The sequence below is a fragment of the Liolophura sinensis genome, chromosome 11 (genome assembly GCF_032854445.1).
Source record: "Liolophura sinensis isolate JHLJ2023 chromosome 11, CUHK_Ljap_v2, whole genome shotgun sequence".
NCBI lineage: Eukaryota > Metazoa > Mollusca > Polyplacophora > Chitonida > Chitonidae > Liolophura > Liolophura sinensis.
The window spans coordinates 20,946,445-20,970,098 of record NC_088305.1 but is presented as its reverse complement, the minus strand read 5'-3'; the positions used below and the strand labels follow the sequence as shown (position 1 = coordinate 20,970,098).

General features: G+C 41.1%; 1 protein-coding gene across 1 annotated transcript; it reads right to left on the bottom strand.

Annotated features, from left to right (window-relative positions):
- Positions 1 to 439: 439 nt before the first annotated feature.
- LOC135478175 (chorion peroxidase-like) lies at positions 440 to 23,115 on the bottom strand. Its single transcript, XM_064758445.1, is given in 14 exon segments — positions 440 to 494; positions 1,901 to 2,006; positions 3,151 to 3,320; positions 4,164 to 4,330; positions 4,332 to 4,378; positions 4,554 to 4,805; positions 9,071 to 9,163; positions 9,622 to 9,723; positions 11,135 to 11,253; positions 17,031 to 17,103; positions 17,978 to 18,180; positions 18,968 to 19,091; positions 21,438 to 22,389; positions 23,047 to 23,115. Coding segments are annotated over 14 exon segments (2,532 nt in total).
- Positions 23,116 to 23,654: the final 539 nt, after the last annotated feature.

Genomic DNA, 23,654 nt, shown 5'->3' with positions numbered 1-23,654 from the left:
CACTTAACACCTACGAGCAAGCCTAAATGACTCACCGCACTACCAAAAAAATCCGTTGGTTCGTTGTTTGCCAAGCGTTTTGCGGTCGATTCCTCATTTCTGACTAGAATCACTTTACAATACGATTTAAGAGCTTTTTTAAATAATCAAGAAAAAGAAAATATTTAAATTTTAGTAAAATTTAATTAGAAAAAGGAAAAATTTCGATTTTGGCCCCACTGAAAAATGTTATCTTAAAACATGAATCACACTTTTTTATTTCAGTCCCCCCCTCCCCCCCCCCAAAAAACACACACACACACACATACACACACACATAAAAACAACAGCTGAGCACTGAGTTAAAAGTGAAATTGTAGGTCCTCAAAACTCCCCAAGACGTCAACTGGCATCCGCGCTCCGTCACATCCGCTACTTAATGGCGTTGTTGTTGTAACGCCTAAAAGACGTTCAGGTTTAATGATGGTATTGATGAACACGGCACCAGATTGTTTCTGAAAAATATCAGAAAGAACAAAACTACAACGAAACATCCTCAAAAATAATACTTCAGTATTTGGCTTTGTGTCTTCCAAAACGCATTTCCTCCAATAATTAGGGCAATTCTTTGACAAATTTTGAGAAGATTTTAGCTTGTAAAACAAGAATTAAAGTACCGCTATGCCGATGAGTAACTATTAACAGCCAACGTCCGTGGACATGAACATCATTGCAATCAATTTTATACATAATATAATAATACAATGCCTCACCACAGGCTTAAAGAAACAATACCAACAGTAAAATATGCAAATGCGCAAAGCCACAAAACTGTGGGAGAGATAGAGGGGTTACTCCTGCTAAAAATTATTTTGTCTGATGTTTGTGAGCAAATTGAAAAAATTGTCTCTAAATCAACAAATTATAACGGTTGGAGATTTTTGGCAAGAAATGGATCAGCACAAATCAACGCAAACTTTTGGTAATATTTCTGAATTCCTCGCCCGTGAAAGTGTTACCGTCCAAAATCCGTAATAAAATTCCTAAAATTTAAAATGCGGATCGCTTTACAACTTTTCAAGCTTTGGTGTCATTTTAACTCTGTAAATAATACAGGTATGAGTCTGACATTTTCTGAAGCGCAATATTTTGAGCCTTTTTGGGCAATTATAGTAAATTTGATCTGATTGCTAAAAATGGATTGTTTTTGCCAAACTTCTCCAGCATAGCAACATTCACCAATAAGTAAAGATACACCCAAAAAAAAAAAGAATCTGTTAATTGTAACAGAAAGTCTGTTGTCTGAGTGATACTAGGATGTATTCTGTTATTATCACACAAAATTCTGTCATATTCAACTTGACCTCCTGTTAGTCTAATCGACTCTATATGTTGAATTAATAGAATATATGTGTTATATCAACCAGAATACTGAAGCTGCTACAATAGCAGTATAATCTGGCATCAACTCAGTGTTACACACTTTCTGTTAAAATTAACGGATTATTTTTTGGAGTGTTTTTGGTGCGCATTATCGGGCTTTCTTTGCTGCGGGACAAACAATCGCAAATTTTCAGCGTTTCGCCACGCTGTCTTTATCCTTAATGCTGCAGTCTTTTATATTTGTGACACCTGATACATTGCATGAGTTTAAGCAAAGTTTCGTGGCGTAAAAAATACAGATTAAAAAGAGGAAAGAAAAAAAAATCATCACCATTGACTGTTGGCTAAACTCTGTAATATTGTCGCATATTGTTAAATGGCCATGTGTCCAGGTTTTGTTTACCGCGCGTATCAGCCCTTCGCTGTGAAGCAACAATCAAAAACTAATGTTTGCCATACTGGATACCGGTCATTTTACACCACACTCATGTAACCCCCTATATGCACATCCACATTTGAATGTGAAATGTATACTTACGTATTCTCATCTGGATTGAAAAATGCTCGTTTTTGTATTCTCTTGAAATTATATGTCTTACACAACAGATGAGCAATCGTCACTTTCTTGATCTCACGGAGCTGTGCTACAAAGAAAAAGATATGGTTTTGTTTAGTATTGGCATCAAATGTTAAAGTTAGTCTTAATAAAAAAAGCAATCATGTGGAAACGCCAGATCTTTGTTCGATGATATTTTGCCGCTCTATAGCTTCTTCCCGAAAGAAATCTTGTAACGCCAGTACGCCAGTACAGTCTTGTACGCCACTACTACTTTGCCAGATTCTCATACCAGTGCATACGCGGCTGAATAGCGCTCGCTTTACATCACCGCGACTACAAAGTAGACAAACTTGACAAATGGAGCCTGTGCGAAGCACGTATTCATGTTTTCATCAATGATATTGTATTGGGTACAATATCAATGACATTGTACTTACTTTCGGTGAGAAAGAGAATGCATGTGTGTCGAGTATTAACAGAAACAAAGGTTTAGACTGAGTTATTTGTTTCTGACGTCAATTTCTGCCTCATCACCGTGACCCCATTGACCTTAGCGCTGTTCAAAATTCCTGTACACATTCTGATATTGGTAATAGTGCTGACAGCGATGTAATGCGAACATATATGTATGTATGCTTGGGGCTGTACGTCGTATTTAACAATTTTTCAGTCATATGAGGACATAGTGTCATTAATTGCGTGTAGATGAGCCCATGCCGCTAGTGAAGTATCATGTCGAAGACACCAGACATGACACCCCACCCATTCACATTATACTGACACTGGGCCAACCAGTCCTGTTTCCTTTCTCTAACCCGGCGAGGTAGCAACACGTACCATGTTCAATGTCTTTGATATAATTAGACCCGGGTTGGATTCCAGGTCTCCAGACTAACATAGGTAAGGTGACTTACGCTCAGAAACATCTACATTACGGAAGGAGTATTGCGGTAAATAGAGAATTACTTTGGAAATAAGACTGAAATGACTGGAAGGTGTTCACGGCACAAAACTGATGAAGATACTGAACTAAACAGGAATTGATAATAGTGTTTCAGACTGATTTGAAATGAATACACTTACGGCCGTCCACTTGGAACCTTGACCGACGTGCTGTTGGAGTTTAGAGATACCTCACATTTGGGAAGGGATATATATGCAACGAACCAATAGTTGTCATGATAGTTGTCGAACTACATGTAAGGCGAAGCATATTTTGTTTCACTCACCTAAAGTAAATGCTTGTGGTTGTTCGCTAGTTTCATACCAGTATCTGTCACCCTTCTTTAACGCATTGAACTGTTTCGCCAGAATGTTACCGAATGTGGGTCCCACTGCCCCCTGATGTACCGGAACTTCTGACACCCCAGCCGTAAAGAGGTCCACGTCCCTCGCATCCCTGCAAATACGCAGTTGTTTATATCTCTAGTTGATCAGGGATTTCTGACACCATATAGCTGTAAAGAAATCCATGGCAACCATTATTTACAGAACCAGATATCGATGCTTTACCAAGAAGATCTAAAAGTTATAAAACTATTATTCATGAATTCGGTTAGTCATTTTGCGCCTCTGCTTAGTAAAATGTCTATAATTTCTTTAAAAAGCTGTCGCTATATACGCTATCGGTCATTTTGCGCCTTCTGTTTCGGTACCTGAAATTTCCGAAAGAACACGGTAATATTTAACATTCTATAAACCTGAAACAGTTAATATCGTTACCCTACGTCGTGCACATGTGGCATGGTGACGCCTGTGTATATTGCGTTACATCGGAGGCATTTGGTCAATGCTTCGTAAATTAGCTACCTGTGTTCATCTTTACCAAGCTGTAGATCCTTCCGTGTGTGCTTAAAGAATTAGCGTCCAGATATAACAAATGGACCTAATTACAAAGGTCGAAGGGCTTCTGAAAAACACAGCACCGACTTTAAATACAGTTAAAAAAGAACTTACTGCCCTGGTCGGCCTCCAGCCGGCCGGCAGATAACTCAGCGGTGAGGTCGTAGCTGACTTTCCGCAAGGTTCGCTTGCTATTTTCACCTGGGAATTTTGTATCCAAACGATGTCAATTTTGAGATTCCTACTAACTATACAGTAGCAAATAAACCGCCGTATCAATATGAAACAATAATGGGCAATGTCGAAGCTCCATACATGTAGTTGCCTAATCTTTTAACTTTGTGACAAAAGAGTACGAAATCGAACCCCTTTGTTACCACACACTAATATATTGCCTTACTTGTACAATTCGCTCAATCCCTTCACCGTGTCTGGGGTGTGGCTATTAAACCCTTGGGGAGACGTGTCAAACTTGCTGGGCACAGATAATCCAAAATATCTTCTCCACTCTTCATACGACGGCAGTCCGTGATCCCGCTCTCTCTGTACGTTGTTGGCCGCCAAGTCCGACACCAGTGCCTTCGTCAGTCTCGTACAGATTGTTTATCACGCTTGCTGGACAGGACACGATCACATTTTTTGCTGGGATGGGTGGCCATGCCGCGCATTAGCGGATCTTCGTGAAGAAGGAACGTCTGCGGCCTGAAAAACGTGTCTTTTAGGTCGATAGGCGTGTTGCCATTGTCTTTGTTTTGTAGGTTCAACAGCCTGTATGTCGTTCTTAGCATACTGTGACCGAATCTCATGGCTACCGTGGCGAATGAGTTGGCAAGACTCGGGTTGTGGGTGGCATCGTAGCCCGTGTAGTGTCCGTCATTAAGATGACCCAGTTCGTACTTTTGGATGAGGTCAGGACCAAGGATGGCTGGCAAATACTCGGCGAATGTGATGTGCTGTATCATGGCGATGATGATTCTCCTAGTCTCTCTGAAAAAGCCTTTCGTCATCCAGTCACGATGCCTCCTCGCCAGATCCTTGCAATCTGGTTAATGTTCTCGAACCCATACCGTCTCCATGGCTATCAGTCATATAAACTCATTTACCCGGTTGTCCCTGCAGTATAATAAGATTGGGAACTGATAGACAAAAGCACTACGCTTGAACTTCGAGGGCCAGGTCTTTAACTTAGCGTTCTATACATAACGTAATATTCAAAGGGCAACCGGGGTCCCGTGTGAATAGATATATATGAATACAGACCACTATTATCATTTCCTGATCCGAATGTAGTTCTCGCTATAGTTGGCACTAAATTCAGTAATTTTTGTTGCTTTTCTTTTTTGCATTTTTCAGCCATTTGCTAAAGGTCATTTTGTAGGACTGGCTATGAGTTAAGGGCATATCTTAATTTAGTGGAGTGGAGGCTAGTTGACACTATTGCGAACGCACTACAGTGGAGAGCAGGTGCCGTAAAGCTGGTATCATCAGATCCCTCTTATGGTGGGGAATCATACATTGAAACTTTTAACATCAAGATTCCACGAAATCTGACCAATGTCGTGTCAAGTGTTGGTCAACAGCAGGCTATTACGAGGGTTATTGGGACTTGGGATGTGCTACCTGCGTCGTGGCATTAATGCTAGCTTCATCTCCGGCCGTACGTGAGGAAGTCCTGCAGCACCCTGCGGATGGTCGTGGGTTTTCCACCGTTCTGCCCGGTTTCTTCCCACCGTAATGCTTGGCGCCGTCGTATGAGTAAAATATTCTTGAGTACGGCGTAAAAACACAAATCAAATAAATAAATAAATAGTGGCATTGATCATAAAGTCTACACTTGACTAGCTCATTTTTCGCGGGTGATAGGGGACCTTTGAAGTTCGAATTTTTTTAATCGCTAAATATAAAAAGTCCTCCTGTATCATTCAACTGTTGAAGATGTTAGGTATCGTAACTGTGATTGATCAAAATTTACTAGTTATATATATTATATAGCCTTTGAAAAGAGTTTCACAAAAAAGTTATTTAGAGTAGATGAACGATGGAGAAATCCAGGAAACTCATTTTGGTGAACTTGAGAAGTTTTCAAGGAAACAGATGTCATTTGGGTCTCTGAAAAGACGTTGAGACAAGTGATTCGGTAAACTAATGTCAACAAAGGTTGCCTTACGTTTTTCACAAGTCACATGAAACAGTAGGGCTGTTTTTACCTTTAGCAACAAAAGAGTTTGAACTCGAATCTCCCCTACTGGAGACGGTAAGCAGTCGATGCCTCTCGTATGGCCGCTTGAGTGGCGTGCAAGTCTTAAACATGAGCATTTTCCAGCAGACCTGTGGTTCACTTCGTCCCCCTAAATAAGACCAGTCTCCAACTAGAAACGCCATGGTCTTGTACGAAGCGAAATTATGCTTAGATCAAATTCTGCATCTCCAACAATTCGATAAAGAAACAACAATACTAATGGTTAATGAGCAACAGTTCGTTAAATGCCAACTGTCAGGTTTATTGAACTTTCCAAAAGTAAAATTGCACAGCAGTGGAAATTGATTAATAATTTGCTAAACTAAACCGACCAGAGTGACAACCAGCTCAGCAACCTTGATCAACGATATTTTCCTAAACTTTCATGATTCTGACATCACTCCAAGTATCCTCTTGACTGATATCTCTGATCATTTAATCAATTATTTTTCTGCCATGGCATCTAACCTTAAATCAAAAATACCTCATGATACATGCGACCTTTCTCAATACCTTAGCCAGCCAATCTCGAATACGTTCAATTTCTCTCCCGTCTCACATGCAACCATTTCTTCGACAACTGATTCCCCAAAATCGTTAAGTTTCCGAGTATATTTCTACTCCGTTAGCTCACATCATTAACTTGTCTTTCGAAAGTGGTCACGTCCCGGGCTCATTAAAGATTGCTAAAATTACACCCATTCATAAGTCAGGAGAACCCAACCTACTCGAAAATTATCGACCGATATCTGTCCTCCCAGCCATAAACAATATTACAAATTATCTCAACAAAATATCATATCGTCTGATCAATACGGTTCCCGGGCCCATCGTTCCACCATGCATGCAGCATGCTCTTTTACACTATTTTCTTGTATCTGCTTGAGAAAAGAACGAAACTAGAACTAGTCTTGTTACTTTTTAAAACTAATCTAAAGCATTTGATACCGTGGATCACAAGATACTCCTGACTAAACTTAAACATCATGGCTTTCATGCCAAACCACTCCTGTGGCTGTCAAGTTATTTAGCTGGCCGAACTCAGCGTCTCCAATATGAAACCATAGTTTCCTCTTTTGCCCAAGCTGACTATGGAGTCCCACAGGGATCCATCCTTGGGCCCATCTTATTTCTTTGCTATATCAACGAATAATTAACGTCATCACTGTACTGAAATATGTATTATTCGTCGACGACACAGGTGTGTGTGTCTTATACAGAAATATAAAAGAAGCAGTCAGTACCACGTCTGCTGAACTCGAAAAGATTCATAACTGGATGACTTCAAACAGGCTATCGTTAAACATTAACAAAACTAAATATATGGTCATTGGACTAGTATCCTCTTCTCCTAAGACATTCTTCAACTTTCTACGCATGGGTCAGTAATAGATTAAGTTTCCGAATTTAAATTTTGGGTATAATGTTTAAGAGCAAACTTTCCTGGACATCCCATATCAGTTACACATGCAAAAAAGTATCTCGCAACATTGGCACAATTAACCACATTAAACACTTTATGAACAAATCAACTCTATTAATACTTTATAACTCCTTAATTCCCCCTTTTCTGAACTATGCTTGTGTTTTATGGGGTAACACCTATCCTCTCCATCTCAGGCCCTTGAGTCTGTTATAAAAACGCGCAGTGGGTTCAATAACCCTATCTAATCGACCCAAGCACACAGGCCCTCTCTTCAGACCTCTGAATATTTTACAGGTAAAATTCTCTTTCCTTCAGTCTTCTTTATTAATCGCTCATAAATATATATATCACCCCTATAAAATACCCCTGACCTGTCTCATAGCCATGCACCACAGCATTTCTTTGGATCGTTACACGCCTTTCTGTTTTTCTTAAATATGTAAAACGTTTACTCTGTTATTATTTACTTATAATTCACCTACAACCAGCGCCATCTTACATACGTGTACTTCCCCGGGATAGATCAAGCCCTTTGTTACCTTATTCCCACCACGCTTTATATTCTGTAAACATGTTTTCTAATTATACTTATGGTGAATAAATACAGTACAATATTGCATTTTGTTATGCCTAATTGGGCTTGAAGAGGCGGCTGAGACCTTAAAAAACCTGTGTTTTCAAGCTGATATTTTTTGTAGTTTTATATGTTAGGCCAAATCATATACTAAGTCTTAAAATTTATTTGTTTATTTGACTGGTGTTCTGCGCAGTCCGCAGGAATATTTTACTTACATACGACGGCGACCGGCGTTATGGTGGGAGGAAACCGAACAGGCCCCAGGGAAACCTATCCGCAGGTTGCTTGAGGATCTTCCCACTTGCGGCCGGAGAGGAAGCCAGCATGAGCTGTACTTAAACTCACAGCGACCGCATTGGTGAGTGGCTCCAGGGTCAATGCGCCGCGCTGGAGTCCTAACCACTTCGGTCACAGATGCTCCCATCCTTTAAGCAATGGTGCTAGTGAGTAGCTAAGTTTTTAAAAACATACGTGAACGGTTAGAATAAAACCCTATCTGACAATCTGACAATAGGGCAAACAAATAAACCATTTGCTAATCATCACACGGTCGTCACTGCTTAACATAAGCTTGTGGATGCATATATTTTTTGGGTTGATATTCGTATTCTTTGCATATGGACTAATAACTTTACACTTGGCGTAAAGTGTGCTTCAGAATTAAAGTTATACTTGGCGTAGTGACACTTAATGTAATGTTCCACTTGACATATAGTTACACTTGACGGGATGGGCGGATGTTTGGGTGGAGAGTGTGTGTGTGTGCGGAGGGGGGAGGGGGGGGGGGGCGTTAAGGGGCGCCTGTCTGGCTCGCAACCATTAAGCCCTTGAAGATAAGACGGTGTGTTCGATTCGAGCTCTCGCTGTTTCGGCTTTTGCGGCTGTTTCGACAGGAAAGTTTGTTAATTACCTGCCGAAGGTTGGTGGTTTACTCCGGGCACTCCGGTTTCCCCCATCTATAAACTTGATACAATCTATGATGAACAAAAAATAATAATAATAAAAAAAATATTGAACATTTAGTTTTACTTGTCTTAGTGCTATAATAAGGTCAAAAAAACTAACCTGTGGCATAGAAAGCATATCCCTGCATGGTAGCCTGGGTGTTGCCGTGAGGTATTATGGGCAGTTGCTGGGGAACAGACATCATCAACAACCCTGTAAGTAACAAAGCAATGGACAATGTACCAGACTGTGAATTGAAGTGAAGAGGAGAAGTAAATGTGCATGGGTTGTGTGTGGCAGTATTACCCATTCAGTGCTACTTCACTCTTCAGTTCGGAGAAAAATTTTGGACCCAATTGCCTGAATTGCGGATGTGTAACCTTTCGTACGGGGTAGCACGTCTAATGGGAAGATGTTTTCTTATTTGTCGTTGCGGATGGTTTTTCACGAGGCTTCGCATCTTGTGACCACAAATCCATATTTTTTGCTTGGTTTATCCTACGACGTCGGTCATAGGGTAGACGAATATTCAAGGGAAACATGGTGGAAGGCTTCATGTCTCTGACTAACACAGAGCAGTCAGTAGCTTTAAGTCACAATATCCCTTTGGAAGAGATGCAAGGTGCTCTTGATGCATCTATACTTACGCTAATACAGCGGAATGGACTTACCTCCCTTGAATTGCCTGAGATTGTCAGATTTGTTTTTCGTGGCTCCGTACACTGCCCCTCCGTCAATGAAGGAAGAGGCCTGATTGAGCTGCTCACGTGACCCTACAGTCAATAATATTGAGCATTTATTGGACAGAGACCAATTCTCCAGAGACAAAGTCAAATTTTAATTCATCACGTTGCACATTGTTTATTATTACACATTTTTCTTAAGATAATATTCGCCCGTAGGGAATGGTCAAAATTTTAAATCCCAGGGCCCCCAAATGAGCTAGTCTTGAATCGTATTTCCAACTTAAGCGGACACCGATTCTGAGGCTATATATGCCTCGTCCAAGCTGAATTTTAGGTATGGTAGATCTATTCAAGCATGGCCAAGGCTTCATGGGTTAACCGATGAAACCCTGTGTCCACGTTCAGCCAATCAGTGTTGATTCTGAATCCTGTTAAGTCGGATAAGACCCGTTACTTACACATTCGTCAGGTGTACACGGTACAAATAAAGCATATAACCATTCATTGGCTGCGCCGAGCCAAATGCCTTAAGCAAGATCTAAAGACAATATTGAACTTGACTTTTCCGTCAATCAGAAGAAGGGGAATAACTCCAGCAATGGTTGGCCTGTGTCATTATATCAAATACCACCAGTACTGTTTTGCGGCAGTGAGACTGCATTAGCATTTGAACATATCAGCATATGTGCTACAAGTAATGTGTCCGGTGTTTTCGGCATGGCATTTCAGTGAGACTGCATTAGCATATTAACATATCAGCATATGTGCTACAAGGAAACACGGTCAGATAATTACCAAAATAATTCTTAAAGAGATTTAAACAGATTTGCACCGACCCAACTTGTCAACCCATTGAAAACTGTTGACAGCTTCCGTTTTGCATAATTTCATAGTTTTACACTTTGCTAGTCCTTTGTTGGTTTATCTTAAACGTCGTTTTAGGGTATTGACCTATTTTGGTTGGCGGCTGGTATACGAATGTTTGATTCGACGTACAGGTTTAAGTCAAAAGCTTTGCCCCAAGCCCAAAAAGAAATGAAAAACCCCAATATTATAATTAATAAATTAATTATAATAATTAATTAATTATAATTAAATTAATATTAATCTGCCCGTTAAACATGACTGTAATGTGATCTGCTTATTTTTCTTTTCATAGCCATACATGATGATTTTTGGTGGTGGGTGGGGGGGGGAGTAAAATTGCTACTAGGTAAGCATTTATCTGGACGGTTAGAATGAAACCTTAACTGCGGAAAACAGGCAGAATTTTCACCCGTTACGTGTGACCTTTTGTCTATTACTATGATTATTACACTATTACACTGTCTTTGCTGCTGGATTCATTCACTGAATGAATTTTATTGTATTATAAGCAATAGACACTTTAAAAAAAACAGAGAAATAAACGATAATATCTTCTATGACATTTGACTGGTACTGATAGGATTTTTACACGAAATAAAATCTATGGAGGCAGTAGGAATGTTTGACTTACCATCCGAGCACTGTAAGTCCGTCACTTCCAAAGAGCGAGGAAATTCCATACAGTCCCTGTTGAAAGTCCGGAAAAAGTCTTGTTCAGGAATAGGGAAGTTTGCGCACTTTCCGTGAGGCCTGGCAGGAAAAAATATAAAAAAATAATAATTCCAGAATAGATTTATCTGAATCGGTCACTAGTGGATGAAAAAGAACGTCTGGAATTGGCCCTATCGGGCTGTGTTAAAAGAAGAGTAAACAAGCCTTCTGTAGTGCATATACCGTTGAACGGCTTTGCTGGCGCATTTGACTGAAGCTTCACTCTTGCGGCAACAGTTTTGACCTTTGAACGAAACACCTAAAGCTTGATTCAAATACGATAACTGATCAGCCAAACACGATAGCTCTTCGGTCAAACACGGTAACTGATCGGTCAAACACGATAGGTCATCGATCAAACACGATAACTCATCGGTCAAACACGATAACTCATCGGTCAAACGCGATAACCCATCGGTCAAAGACGATAACTCATCGGTCAAAGACGGTAACTCATCGGTCAAACACGATAACCCATCGGTCAAAGACGATAACTCATCGGTCAAAGACAGTAACCCATCGGTCAAAGACGATAACTCATCGGTCAAAGACGGTAACCCATCGGTCAAAGACGGTCAAAGACGATAACTCATCGATCAAACACAACGATGGGTTACCGATCAAACACGATAGCTCATCGGTCAAACACGATAACTTATTGGACAAAGACGATAACTGATCGGTCAAACACGATAACTGATCAGTCAAACACGATAGGTCATCGGTCAAACACGATAGGTCATCGATCAAAGGCGATAACTCATCGGTCAAACATGATAACTCATCAAATACGATAACTGATCGGCCAAACACGATAGCTCTTCGGTCAAACACGGTAACTCATCAGTCAAACACGATAGGTCATCGGTCAAACACGATAGGTCATCGATCAAACGCGATAACTCATCGGTCAAACATGATAACTCATCGGTCAAACACGATAACCCATCGGTCAAACACGCTAACTCATCGGTCAAACACGGTAACTCATCGGTCAAACACGAGAACCCATCGGTCAAACACGATAACCCATCGGTCAAAGACGGTAGCCCATCGATCAAACACGATAGCTTATCGGTCAAACACGATAGCTCATCGGTCAAACGCGATAGCTCATCTGTCAAACGCGATAGCTCATCGGTCAAAGACGGTAACTCATCGGTCAAACACGATAGCCCATCGGTCAAAGACGATAACTGATCGGTCAAACACGATAACTGATCGATCAAACACGACAGCTCATCAGTCAAACACGATAACTCATCGGTCAAAGACGGTAACTCATCGGTCAAACACGATAACCCATCGGTCAAACACGATAACTCATCGGTCAAAGACGGTAACTCATCGGTCCAACACGATAACCCATCGGTCAAACATGATAACCCATCGGTCAAAGACGATAACCCATCGGTCAAAGACGATAACTCATTGGTCAAAGACGATAACTCATCGGTCAAACACGATAACCCATCGGTCAAAGACAATAACTCATCGGTCAAAGACGGTAATTCATCGGTCAAACACGATAACCCATTGGTCAAAGACCATAATTCATCGGTCAAACACAATAGCTCATCGGTCAAACACGATAACCCATCGGTCAAACACGATAACTCATCGGTCAAAGACGGTAACTTATCGGTCAAACACGATAACCCATCGGTCAAAGACGGTAACCCATCCGTCAAAGACGATACTCATCGATCAACCACGATAGCTCATCGGTCAAACACGATAGCTCATCGGTCAAACACGATAGCTCATCGGTCAATCACGATAACCCATCGGTCAAAGACGATAACTCATCGGTCAAAGACGGTAACTCATCGGTCAAACACGACAGCTCATCGGTCAAACACGATAACTCATTGGTTAAGGGCGTGATGATCGATCAATGTCAGCACTAACTATATGAGCCAGGGTAAGTCTGACATCGGTAGGAAATGCTCCCAGGATTATTTCATGATTAAAGTAAACACAGCAGTGAAGGGCACAGTTTTTGGTATATTGACGAGAGCACACTCCAAAAGACAGTTGAAGGTTATAAAATGCAAGATCACAAATCTTTGTTTCTGACAGATAAGATGACAAGGATGAAGCAGATCTCAGCATCTAGAAACAGAAAAGCGTTAAACACGTTATCATACAGTAAAGATCATGTGTGTTTAAACTTACGTTGGAATACTCTGCTGACAGCATTTTAGAACTGCTTGATCACTGCCTGAAACAAGATGACAAATTGTAATAAAGGATATCGTACGGCAAACAAGATGACAAAGTGTAATAAAGGACATCGTACGGCAAACAAGATGACAAATTGCAATAAAGGACATCGTACGGCAAACAAGATGACAAATTGCAATAAAGGACATCGTGCAGCAAACAAGATGACAACTTGTAATAAAGGACATAGTACAGCAAACAAGATGACAACTTGTAATAAAGGACATCGTACGTCAAGGAATTTTGCTGAAACGTTCATGTATGTATGTCTACGTAATGTCACTTATTCATTTTGGTTAACGTTTGTTTTCATATCTAAAACATAAACGCGATCAGTTTTTTTCATATTTTGACAAGGTTAAAATCCGTGTTTCGTCCATAGTCTGCCTAGTATAGTGAACTAACCAAGTCTGTATGGAGAACAGGTAGCGCCTCCAGGAAGAGCTCGAATCTTGGGGAGGAGGGCTATTTTTTCTTTGGAAACGTACTTTTGTGTGAGTATAGATTTTTTTGATTTATTTCGATTGATTTGATTTTCCTATGTAACAGGAAAAAAACGGATGTGTCAAGAGCTGTCACTCACACCTATAGTCAATTTCGCTTCTTATCACGCAAAGTGCTTTTCTTTTTAGACAAAGAAAAATAAAGAAAGTGAATAGGATTTGTGAGATTAGGAACACTCAGTCTAGGATTAGTTGGTATGTGAATAATTGCATAGTAAATAAAGATTCGTATTTTCTTCCCCCTGGACGTGCGAATTGATGACTTTTCTGAAAATCCCTCACTAGCCTTTTTCACAAGCACACGTCAGCTGATTTATATATTTCATTGATATTTTACGCTATGCTCTCAAGCATTTTTCACCGCCGACTTTTGGTAAGTAGCTGACAAACTTTTCGACTTATATCATTAACTGTACAGTGTGCAGCGAACGGTACTACACACGTATAGATAGACACACAAGGTAAGGAATAAACGTATGTTTGCTTCGTTCAAACGAATTGCACAACGCGCAGTAATTTACTTTCTCCAACTTATTGACCTTTTTATCCCTGATATACATTATAAATGCTATAATATCCTATCTTTGATTTATTTTATCCCACTTAGAAACCACTCAGTTTGACTGATAGATCACATGGTGCCATTGCACATTCTCCAGCGATTATCTCCCATGGTCCTGCGCTCTTCAGCGCAGTGTCATCTGCGCCAGCCATCGTTTGCATGGTAGCGAAATCAGGCAGCCGCAGGCATATGAACTCTTATCTAGCAGATATATTGATATGTGTTACCCATATAATGTATAAAGAAGGAGATAATCTCAAGGCCGTGTTAGATCGACCGTGTACCACTGAATAAACTGAATATTGACGCCCCTCTACGCCAGATACACCCGATAACAAGAAACCCGGAAATCTACTCTCGTGACGTGAGTAGATATTGTATAAAAGCTCTTCTTTTTATACGTTGATAAGCGGAGTGCTACCATCCGATATTACTTTGACATCAGGCTGGGCAGAATTTTGTTCGGCCAAGAATGGCCCCAAATGAACGCAGGCACTTATGTTCCTTGTTTTTTCGTCTGTCAGTTTAATACAAACATAGTGTTGATCGGTTATTTCCTGGATCGTTTTGTTAACTGATTTGGAAAGCCCAAGATAAACGTTGTATAGTTTTTTGCCACCAAACGGAAATATCCCCTCCTGAAATACAATAAGCCTACAAGAGAGAGCTTCTGCGAACTCCATGAACTATGTAGCCTATATTCAGCCTTAGCCGAGAAGCATCGACGCCATTGAAGAGATCTTGACATTTCTTCTGGAGTCAAGGACGACTGCGTCTGCACCATCTATAATCAAGTATGGTCATGTGATATGGCCTGAAAACCAGGCCACAAGATCTCAATGACATATTGTCATTATTTTAGCACGCCATGATTGGCACGTGCGGGGTCAAGTATAACAAATATGGAACCCGAAAATGACAAGCGGAACAAATTGATGGGCTGGCCTCCGGGTGTTACAACATAGATATGACCGAGGTATGTATGTATGCTTGAGTTTTTACATCGTACTTTTTTTAGTCATATGGCGGCGAGGGGTGATAACATGAGTTTGCATATTCTGTGTCTTCTTGTTGCAGGCGAGTATTTGCCGTGAAAGTCCTGCCGCCACAGAAGTATCATGACGAAGACAGCAGACATGATATCCCACTCAGTCACATTACATACCGGCCCCTGATGACGGTTTGAACCCGGGTCTCATGACGTCGAGGCGAACGCTTTAACCGAAACGTTTAAGCCACCGAAACGGTCGGCCTAGTCACGTGATTCTCGCTCTATCAAAGGTCGTCTCACTTTATCACTTTCAGGTTGACTCTTTTGAGGGCCTATTGGATAATCTAGAAATATCGCTCTAAATCGTGCTTCCCCTTACATGACTGATTTGCCGATTCCCAGCTGATACATTCAACAACCACTCAGCATTTGCAAAAGATTATCTAACCTGTGCAGACAAACTGTAGTATTATTTTAGAACGATATATCTCAAATTTCAACACGCGGTGTACTGGTAGTGACAAGCAGGCATGATGCGCAAATTTGTTTTTGACCATGTCTTGGTTCACACTAAAACACAGCATAAACAATGAAGGGCTCAACATAGTCATTATCAGTCAGTGAATATGTACTACATATTAATTACTTGTGGTGTAGGTCTCTCCACCTGTGTATGTTTCAATTATTATATTTTATATCGTTAAACAGTTACAGAAATTTAACCGAGATCAAGGCTTGTTTTCTGTCATAGTCTTCACCGGGCCTCGGTGACCCAATTGGTCGGCTCTGCGGCCGTATGTGGGAAAGTCTGCCAGCAATATGCGGATGTTTCCCGGTTTCCTCCCATCACAATGCTGGCCTCCACCGTGTAAATGAAATATCCTTGATTAAAACACCAATTAGATAAATAAATAAACTAACATAATCTTCGTCATTAAGTTTGAAATTTAGAAATTTCTGCACGTTCTTGTCCATGTTATTGTCAAGATAATGCCATATAATTAGAGAGGAGTTAATCAGTGTATAGCCTTGATATGGTCTGCATAATCGCTGTGAACATTGTTTTGATAAGTTGATTATTGTACTGTGTGAAAAAAGGACAAAGTTGCAGTCAAAAACAGATAGGCAAAATTTCTGACAAAGGACAAATCGGGATACCCTTAAAGGAATTCACAACAGCTGACGAAATCCCTCCCCATAGAGGAGTTTGTGTCGTCTTCCATACGGTTCCGTCTTTAATTTGAAGAGATAGATGATAGATCGAACGACACACTTTTAGAACTGCTTACTCGCAGCTTTAAATAGGAACAAATTTACCCAGAGCATTGGACAGCACTGCTGAGTTCTTCGTATGTGTGATTATATTCGACAGCAGTGCTAAGAGAGGTTAGAGCTTATGAGAAGGTCAACTATTACCTTTGGTGGGAGCTCGGTCGGTGATGTCATGTGCCAGAAACTGTCCATATATGGTAATAAGCATAGAGTACACGGAGTCGTCGCCGATCGGCGCCCCCTCGTGAAACCGAGTGCTGACGACACGGGGGTTGGGCAATGGCTCACCGGTGACCGAGTGACTTCGGGGTAATCGTCACGCCCATCTCGTTCTTCTAAAACATACGAATAAGCACACAAGAGCACATTTAAATATAGTTTAATGATAGACGGAGGAATGCTTTGAATGTGAAGGAACACTCCTTGACCTTGAAGCGACCTTTCTTGAGATGAATCAGTCCTATATTAAGAATACGTGTTTAAGTCTGACTCAGCTTCTGCTAGAAGGTTCGTCACGTGATACACAAAACAAATAACTAAGCAAACAAACAATCTGCATTCATTGCTTTTGCAATACGTATCCCTTACCAGTATCAAAACCTCTATGCCAATAGCTATGCCAAGGTTGAGAACAGAGCAAGGACCGACATAAGTTTATTAAAACTGGACAAAACGGCCTAAAACTCGAACTCGGACTCGGTCGTGTACCAAGTTTCAATTCAGAATAACCAGTTGGGTTCTTAACAGGATAAAATGTCCACAGTTACATTGAAAATAAGGAAAATAGCACAAAACTTGAATGTCATCTGTGACGTGGTTGGTAAAGCCACGTATAAGGCTTCACTTCATCCCAACAAACCTTTGGGGAAAACTCTTATAGTTCAAAACAGAACAGTAGCGGTCACAACTTTGTCGAAACTTAATGGTATGATTGGAAGCTTGATCTTGATCTGTTACTAATCACGGTGAAGTTATGTACAAATACGGTGAAGCGTTTTCGAAAAGTCTGGAAAAAGGGTAAAAGTGGGCTTGGTTTTGAGGAAGACGAACAACTGTAAGTTTTTCAATTCAGTAGAAGAATAAGTTTTAACTTCTACTTCTTAAACCGATTTGAGATAGGTAGACGGACTGATAGACGTTGTGTAAACCATTCCGCTCTGATACTAGTAGAAAATTAATAAGTTGATGAGAAATGTAAATGTCTCTTACCGTACACAGCAGGCAGGGTCCTTACAAATGGTGTGAAGGTCGCTCCCCAGAGCGGATTACCCAAGTTATTACAGCTTCCGTCAACAGTTCTGTACCTCTGTTTGGAGCAGTCCCGTGGAGGTCTGAATGGACAAACGACACCGTGCTGACGGGCGGCTGCTCGTCGCAGCACGTCACTCAGTGTATAGCTGGGATGTCGTTGTCTGTGAACAAACTATCTTCATGTCACAATGATTGAATAAATGAATGAATGAATGATTATGGCCAGCGCTTAACACAACTTAAAGCATTAAAGTAGCCATATTGTGGCGCAACCTTGTTTTAAACAGGGTACACTCTTTTTTCGATTTGGTTTATTTATTTACTTATTTAATTAAATTTTTACGCCGTACCCAAGAATATTTCCCTTATCCGACGACCGCCAGCATTATGGTGAGAGGAAACTCACGCCCATCCACATGTTACTGGTAGACCTTCCCATGTATGACCGAGGAAGAAACCAACATGAGCTGGACTTGAACTCAAAGCGATCGTGTTGCTGAGGGAACCCTGCCTGTTGTTGAGGGAACCCTGCGTGTTGTTGAGGGAACCCTGCGTGTTGTTGAGGAGCTCTTGGGACAATGTGCTGCCGTGAATATGAAGCTTAACGGATTACAGTTAAAGCCTTCAACACGCTGTCAAATTATACGAATACTTTGGTGACACAGTTGGTATAGTCTTGTATCATATTATTACTGCTTTAAGTAGCAAAGTATTGTAATAATTGTGATCAAGATTTAAAATACATCAATAGAATTCTGATAGGCTTAATGCTACATCATCTGAGTTCTGACAAGTTTTCCTTGTTCCACAAAGTAGTGAAACGGAAATTCCATTAATTCATTCTGAAGACCTTACTTTTATCTCTTCTTGGCTGAGTATGCCCTGGGGCCATGGTCAAATACTCCAGCATTACGTTACATACTAATGAATAAACTGGTCAACTCTTACTTGAGAATTCGTGAAATCCAGTTGATGACTCTGCTCTGCCGCGAAAATGCGTCGGCATTTTCCGGACTCTCCGAGAACAGCAGTGGATCAAGATCGGTAAAATCATTAGCATATTTGTCAAGACCTGTGATATGAAATGAAAGCTTTAAATTAAGGGGAAAATAACCGCCTAAGTAAGACTTCGACCCAGTTAAGCGGTGCAACCTTCCGGTGTTCTTTATAACTGTCTGCCGTTGTTTTCGTAAAACGAAGAAGTGATTTAGAAGCTCTGTAGCGTGTGTGTGCGCGTGTGTGAGTTTGTGTTTTTTTTTTCACACAGCCTGGACCCCCACCCCTACAAAGCTGTCGCACTCCCCTAAGGGCAGTTTTCATCGTGACGTGTCTCATTTACGAAGCCGTAAAGATGAGAAAAACGTTTTTTGGAAGATAAGAATTAAAAATGACGTGGTGAAAAAAACTTTTTGGGGAAAAGAAATCTCTTTTCAACCCCCGGCTTTAAAAATCGGAGCCCAGATTTTACAAGTTGGGGCCTCGACTTAATTGGCAAGTGACAGGTCGTTAGCCATCACGCAGCCAATATAGCAGCCACTGACGCGCATCACTCACTGGTCACTACATAGTTAGATTAGGGTTTCATCGTGAGATAAATAACTTGTATTTTGAATCAAGAACAAGGGTTACAATGGGTACAGGTCTGTGTATGTCAATTCAACTCTGTTTAAATACAACTATTCTCAGCCACCACGCTGCAGTGCTTGTGAATTTCATGTACATGTACGGCTTTGCTTGATGGGATCGACTAGGTCAGCAACCTGCGGAAGGTCGTGGGTTTCCCCCGGGCTCTGTCCGGTTTCCTCCAACCATAATGCTCGCCGCCATCGTATAAGTGAAATATTCTTGAGTACGACGCAAAACACCAATCAAATAAATAAATACATAAATCAATCTCCACTGCAACTGCTATATATGAGACACTATTCGAATACATGTACTTGATCCAGCCAAGGTGAAACTCAGGCAAGCTGTATACACGTTAGAACCAAAAGCCTTAGCATGTCTGAGGACGACAGTGATAAGTTTCACTCTTATCACATTATCTCGTTGAAAGTTTACTTTATTAATAATAATCCTAGATTATTGAAAGTTATATTTTAAATCGTGTTAGCCTTCGTCGTCGTGTAAAAGAAAGTTTTGGGACTGAGAAAGTATAATTTGCAAGCGACAAAAGTTAGTTTACAAAAGCATAAAAAAACATTTTTTTTTTATCATGTACTTTTTTTTTCTCTTCCAGAATTTTTTTTCACCTTGTCACTTTTACTTCGATATATGTCGCCATGGAAAATACGCCAGGCACAATATGCGACTGCTTCGTAAAACAGATTCCTGAGAGCAAACGTTTTTAGGAAGGAAATATTCTACTTTCTTAACTTTGGATTTTGGCTACGATCCGATGTTATAGTTCATTTCCCTTCACCAGTCGCCTATACTCATCTGTCTGTAAAACCAGTCATACTCGCTACCAAAATTGCCTTTAGTCAGCGACAACACAAACTCTACACATCCATATGTTGGAAGTCCACATTCTTGTTAAAAAAATAAAGTAAGAACACTTTTTCTAATTTATAGTGTTAAACTGCATAAGTTTTCTCGACACCCGGAAGTCATTGTTTCAAGTCATTCTTATTCCGAAACCAGTGACATGCTGGATATTAGTTTCGAATATGACTGATTTTACAGATAACTGAATATAAGGCTACTGGCTAAAAGAAATAGACTATGGTACTTCGGTGTTGTTGCCGTGCGGGGGAACAGAGGGAAAAATCTTCAAACCCAGTTTTTTCGCCAGTGTAGCAATAGCCCACTGCGGTACCCCTTATAGCAACAGGCTGTGGCGTTTACAGCCCCACACGGCCGGGAGAGCCATCCCATTGTATAGAGGTGTAGTAAACTCTAACACTGAATATCTACTTTGGTACAACAGGAGACCAGAAATGAAGAGATGTTAATGATTAAGGCAGAAGAATACTACAAGAGTCAAGAATTACCTTTTAGACATTATATAAAAATGTGAACGCTGTTAAAATACAACATACGTTTTAACATTTGTTTTCTCAAACACCTGCGTTGTAGAGTCAAGTTTCACATTTAAAATGTATGATAACTCATTTGATTGGCCAGGTTTAAACATGAAGACGGCCTTGTTTTGTTTTTCTCCGGTCTAACTGTCAATTAGATGTGCAGATTTTTTTTTCAATTCGAGGCCTACGAATCAAATTGAATCTACCCGGTATACGTTTAAGCTGGAAGTTGAAAGTTCTTACCAGCATAAACTTTATGGAATTAAAATCTGATCAACAGTCCAAACCTAGAGCAGTAGGCATGAATGTCTTCAAGCTTGTTTTTGTCTTTCATTATATCGTTTTTTTTCACGGTACCGGATAAGGCATTCTCTCCACCACCAAACACTCACCTGAATCCAATCGCCGCTTCATCTCACCGTCTTCCTCATTGACTTCGTTTATAGCCTCCATTATAACACCTTCCCAAGAGTGTCGTGGTTGCACCTGTGGAGTTATTGGTGGATGAGGGATCGGCAGGTGGGGACGTACCGTTGGGTAGTGATTGCTTGGGGGTCCGTAGAGTTGGGGAGTAGGTCGTGGATATGGCCTTGTGACCACATAAATCTTCCGTAGCCTATTGAGCAATCTGGCCCCATTCGTCTTACTATGCTTAGTGGGCCACCTGGTTCTACTGGTCGCTTTTCTCACGTTGGTTACTTTTCTCCTAGTGGTCCGACTGGTTCCCCCTGTCCTGCTGGTCCCTTTTCTCACGTTGGTTACTTTTCTCCTAACGGTCCAACTTGTCCTACTGGTCGCTTTTCTCACGCTGGTTACTTTTCTCCTAGTGGTCAGACTGGTTCCTCTTGTCCTACTGGTCCCTTTTCTCACGTTGGTTACTTTTCTCCTAGTGGTCAGACTGGTTCCTCTTGTTCTACTGGTCCCTTTTCTCCGACTGAATCCCCTTCTTTTACTGTTAATTTTGGCTCGTCTTTTCTCTCTGGTCAAAGTTATCCCTCTAATACTCCCACTGGTCTCTCTGGTCTCTAGGGTCTTACTGGTTTTTAAGGCCCTAATAGTCTTAATGGTCATACTGGTTTCCCTCTTCCCACGCGTCTCTAAAGTCCCGCTGGTCCCATTGGTCTCTGAAGTCCCACTGGTCCCCCTGTTTCCATCGGTCTCACTGATCTCTAACGTCTCACTATTCCCACCGGTCCCATCGATCTCTAAAGTCTCACTGGTCTCTCTGATAAAACTGGCCCAACCAGTTTGATTGGTTACACGTCGTGGAGGAGCCAGTTCGATTATAGGTTGCCCCGGCGGTGGTTTGACCTGATCAAAAATGTAGTTCTCTGACAACGCAACCTACAACAGACAATAATTACAACGTAAACTTTTTATTGCAATACATTACAATATGAAAGCGTATCAAGAGGCTTGTCAATCCAGTGTTAAGTCTGTTTTAACTGTCTTAAATCTGTCCATGTCGAGCTCCGGCTTACGCGAGAAGGTCTCCCAGCCTCTTGCGGATGGTCGTGGGTTTCCCAAGGCTCTGCCCAGTTTCCTCCCATCATTATGCTGGCCTTATCTGTTAAGTATTGGGCACGGTACGGCGTGAAACAGCAATGAAATAAATTAATAAATAGGTACTAACGTTTTGCTCTGAAGCCCACTGTCTATGTCTCGTTGCTAGGGCGAATAGCCCCAAAACATAATTTCGCTGTTGATTGTTCGTCGCAAGGCGAACATATGACATGTCAACATCAAAATTCAGGCAGCTCCGGGAAAGCGCACAAGTTTCACAAATCAGATAACAAGCAAAAATTACACCTTAACATCCGGGTATTTCCCAGAACGCACCAACATGAAGAAGCAGTGACTTATTTATTTATTTATTTGATTGGTGTTTTACGCCGTACTCAAGAATATTTCACTTATACGACGGCAGCCAGCATTATGGTGGGAGGAACCCGGGGGAATCCCACGACCATCTGAAGGTTGCTGCCAGACCTTCCCACTTACGGAGGGAAAGCCAGCATGAGCTGGACTTGAACTCGCAGCGACCACATTGGTGAGAAACTCCTTTGTCATTGCGCTATGCTAGCGCGACAACCAACTGAGCCACGGAGGCCCCGTGACGCAGTTATGGTCTAGGAATATTAAACTTATGTCCTATTGACCATTATCCGGATAAAAGTTCCGTTTTCCACCTCATATTAATTTGAATATTGTGTTGAATTAATTCGTATTTATCTTTTTGTTTCGGCAGATTTAGGTTACCACAACTTACCAACTGGATAAAGGTGATAAATGGTAGACAGCTTGTAGAGGACCTATAATACAATCACAAGACATGCCAGTTAGCCAGTTAGCTTTACTTGATTGGTGCTTACGCCAAACTCAAGAATATTTCACTTGTACGACGGCTGCCAATATTATGGTGTTAGGAAATCAGACAGTTGCCGAAGTGGAGAGATCTATAGCTAGGATCAAACCCGTGTCCAGTCACACATGCACCTCATGACTGGGTATAGGGTGTCATGTCTGGTGTCTTCAGCATGATAATTCATTGGCAGTAGCACTTTGGCGGCATGGATTCGCCCTGCCACAAAAAGACTCAGTATCTCCCA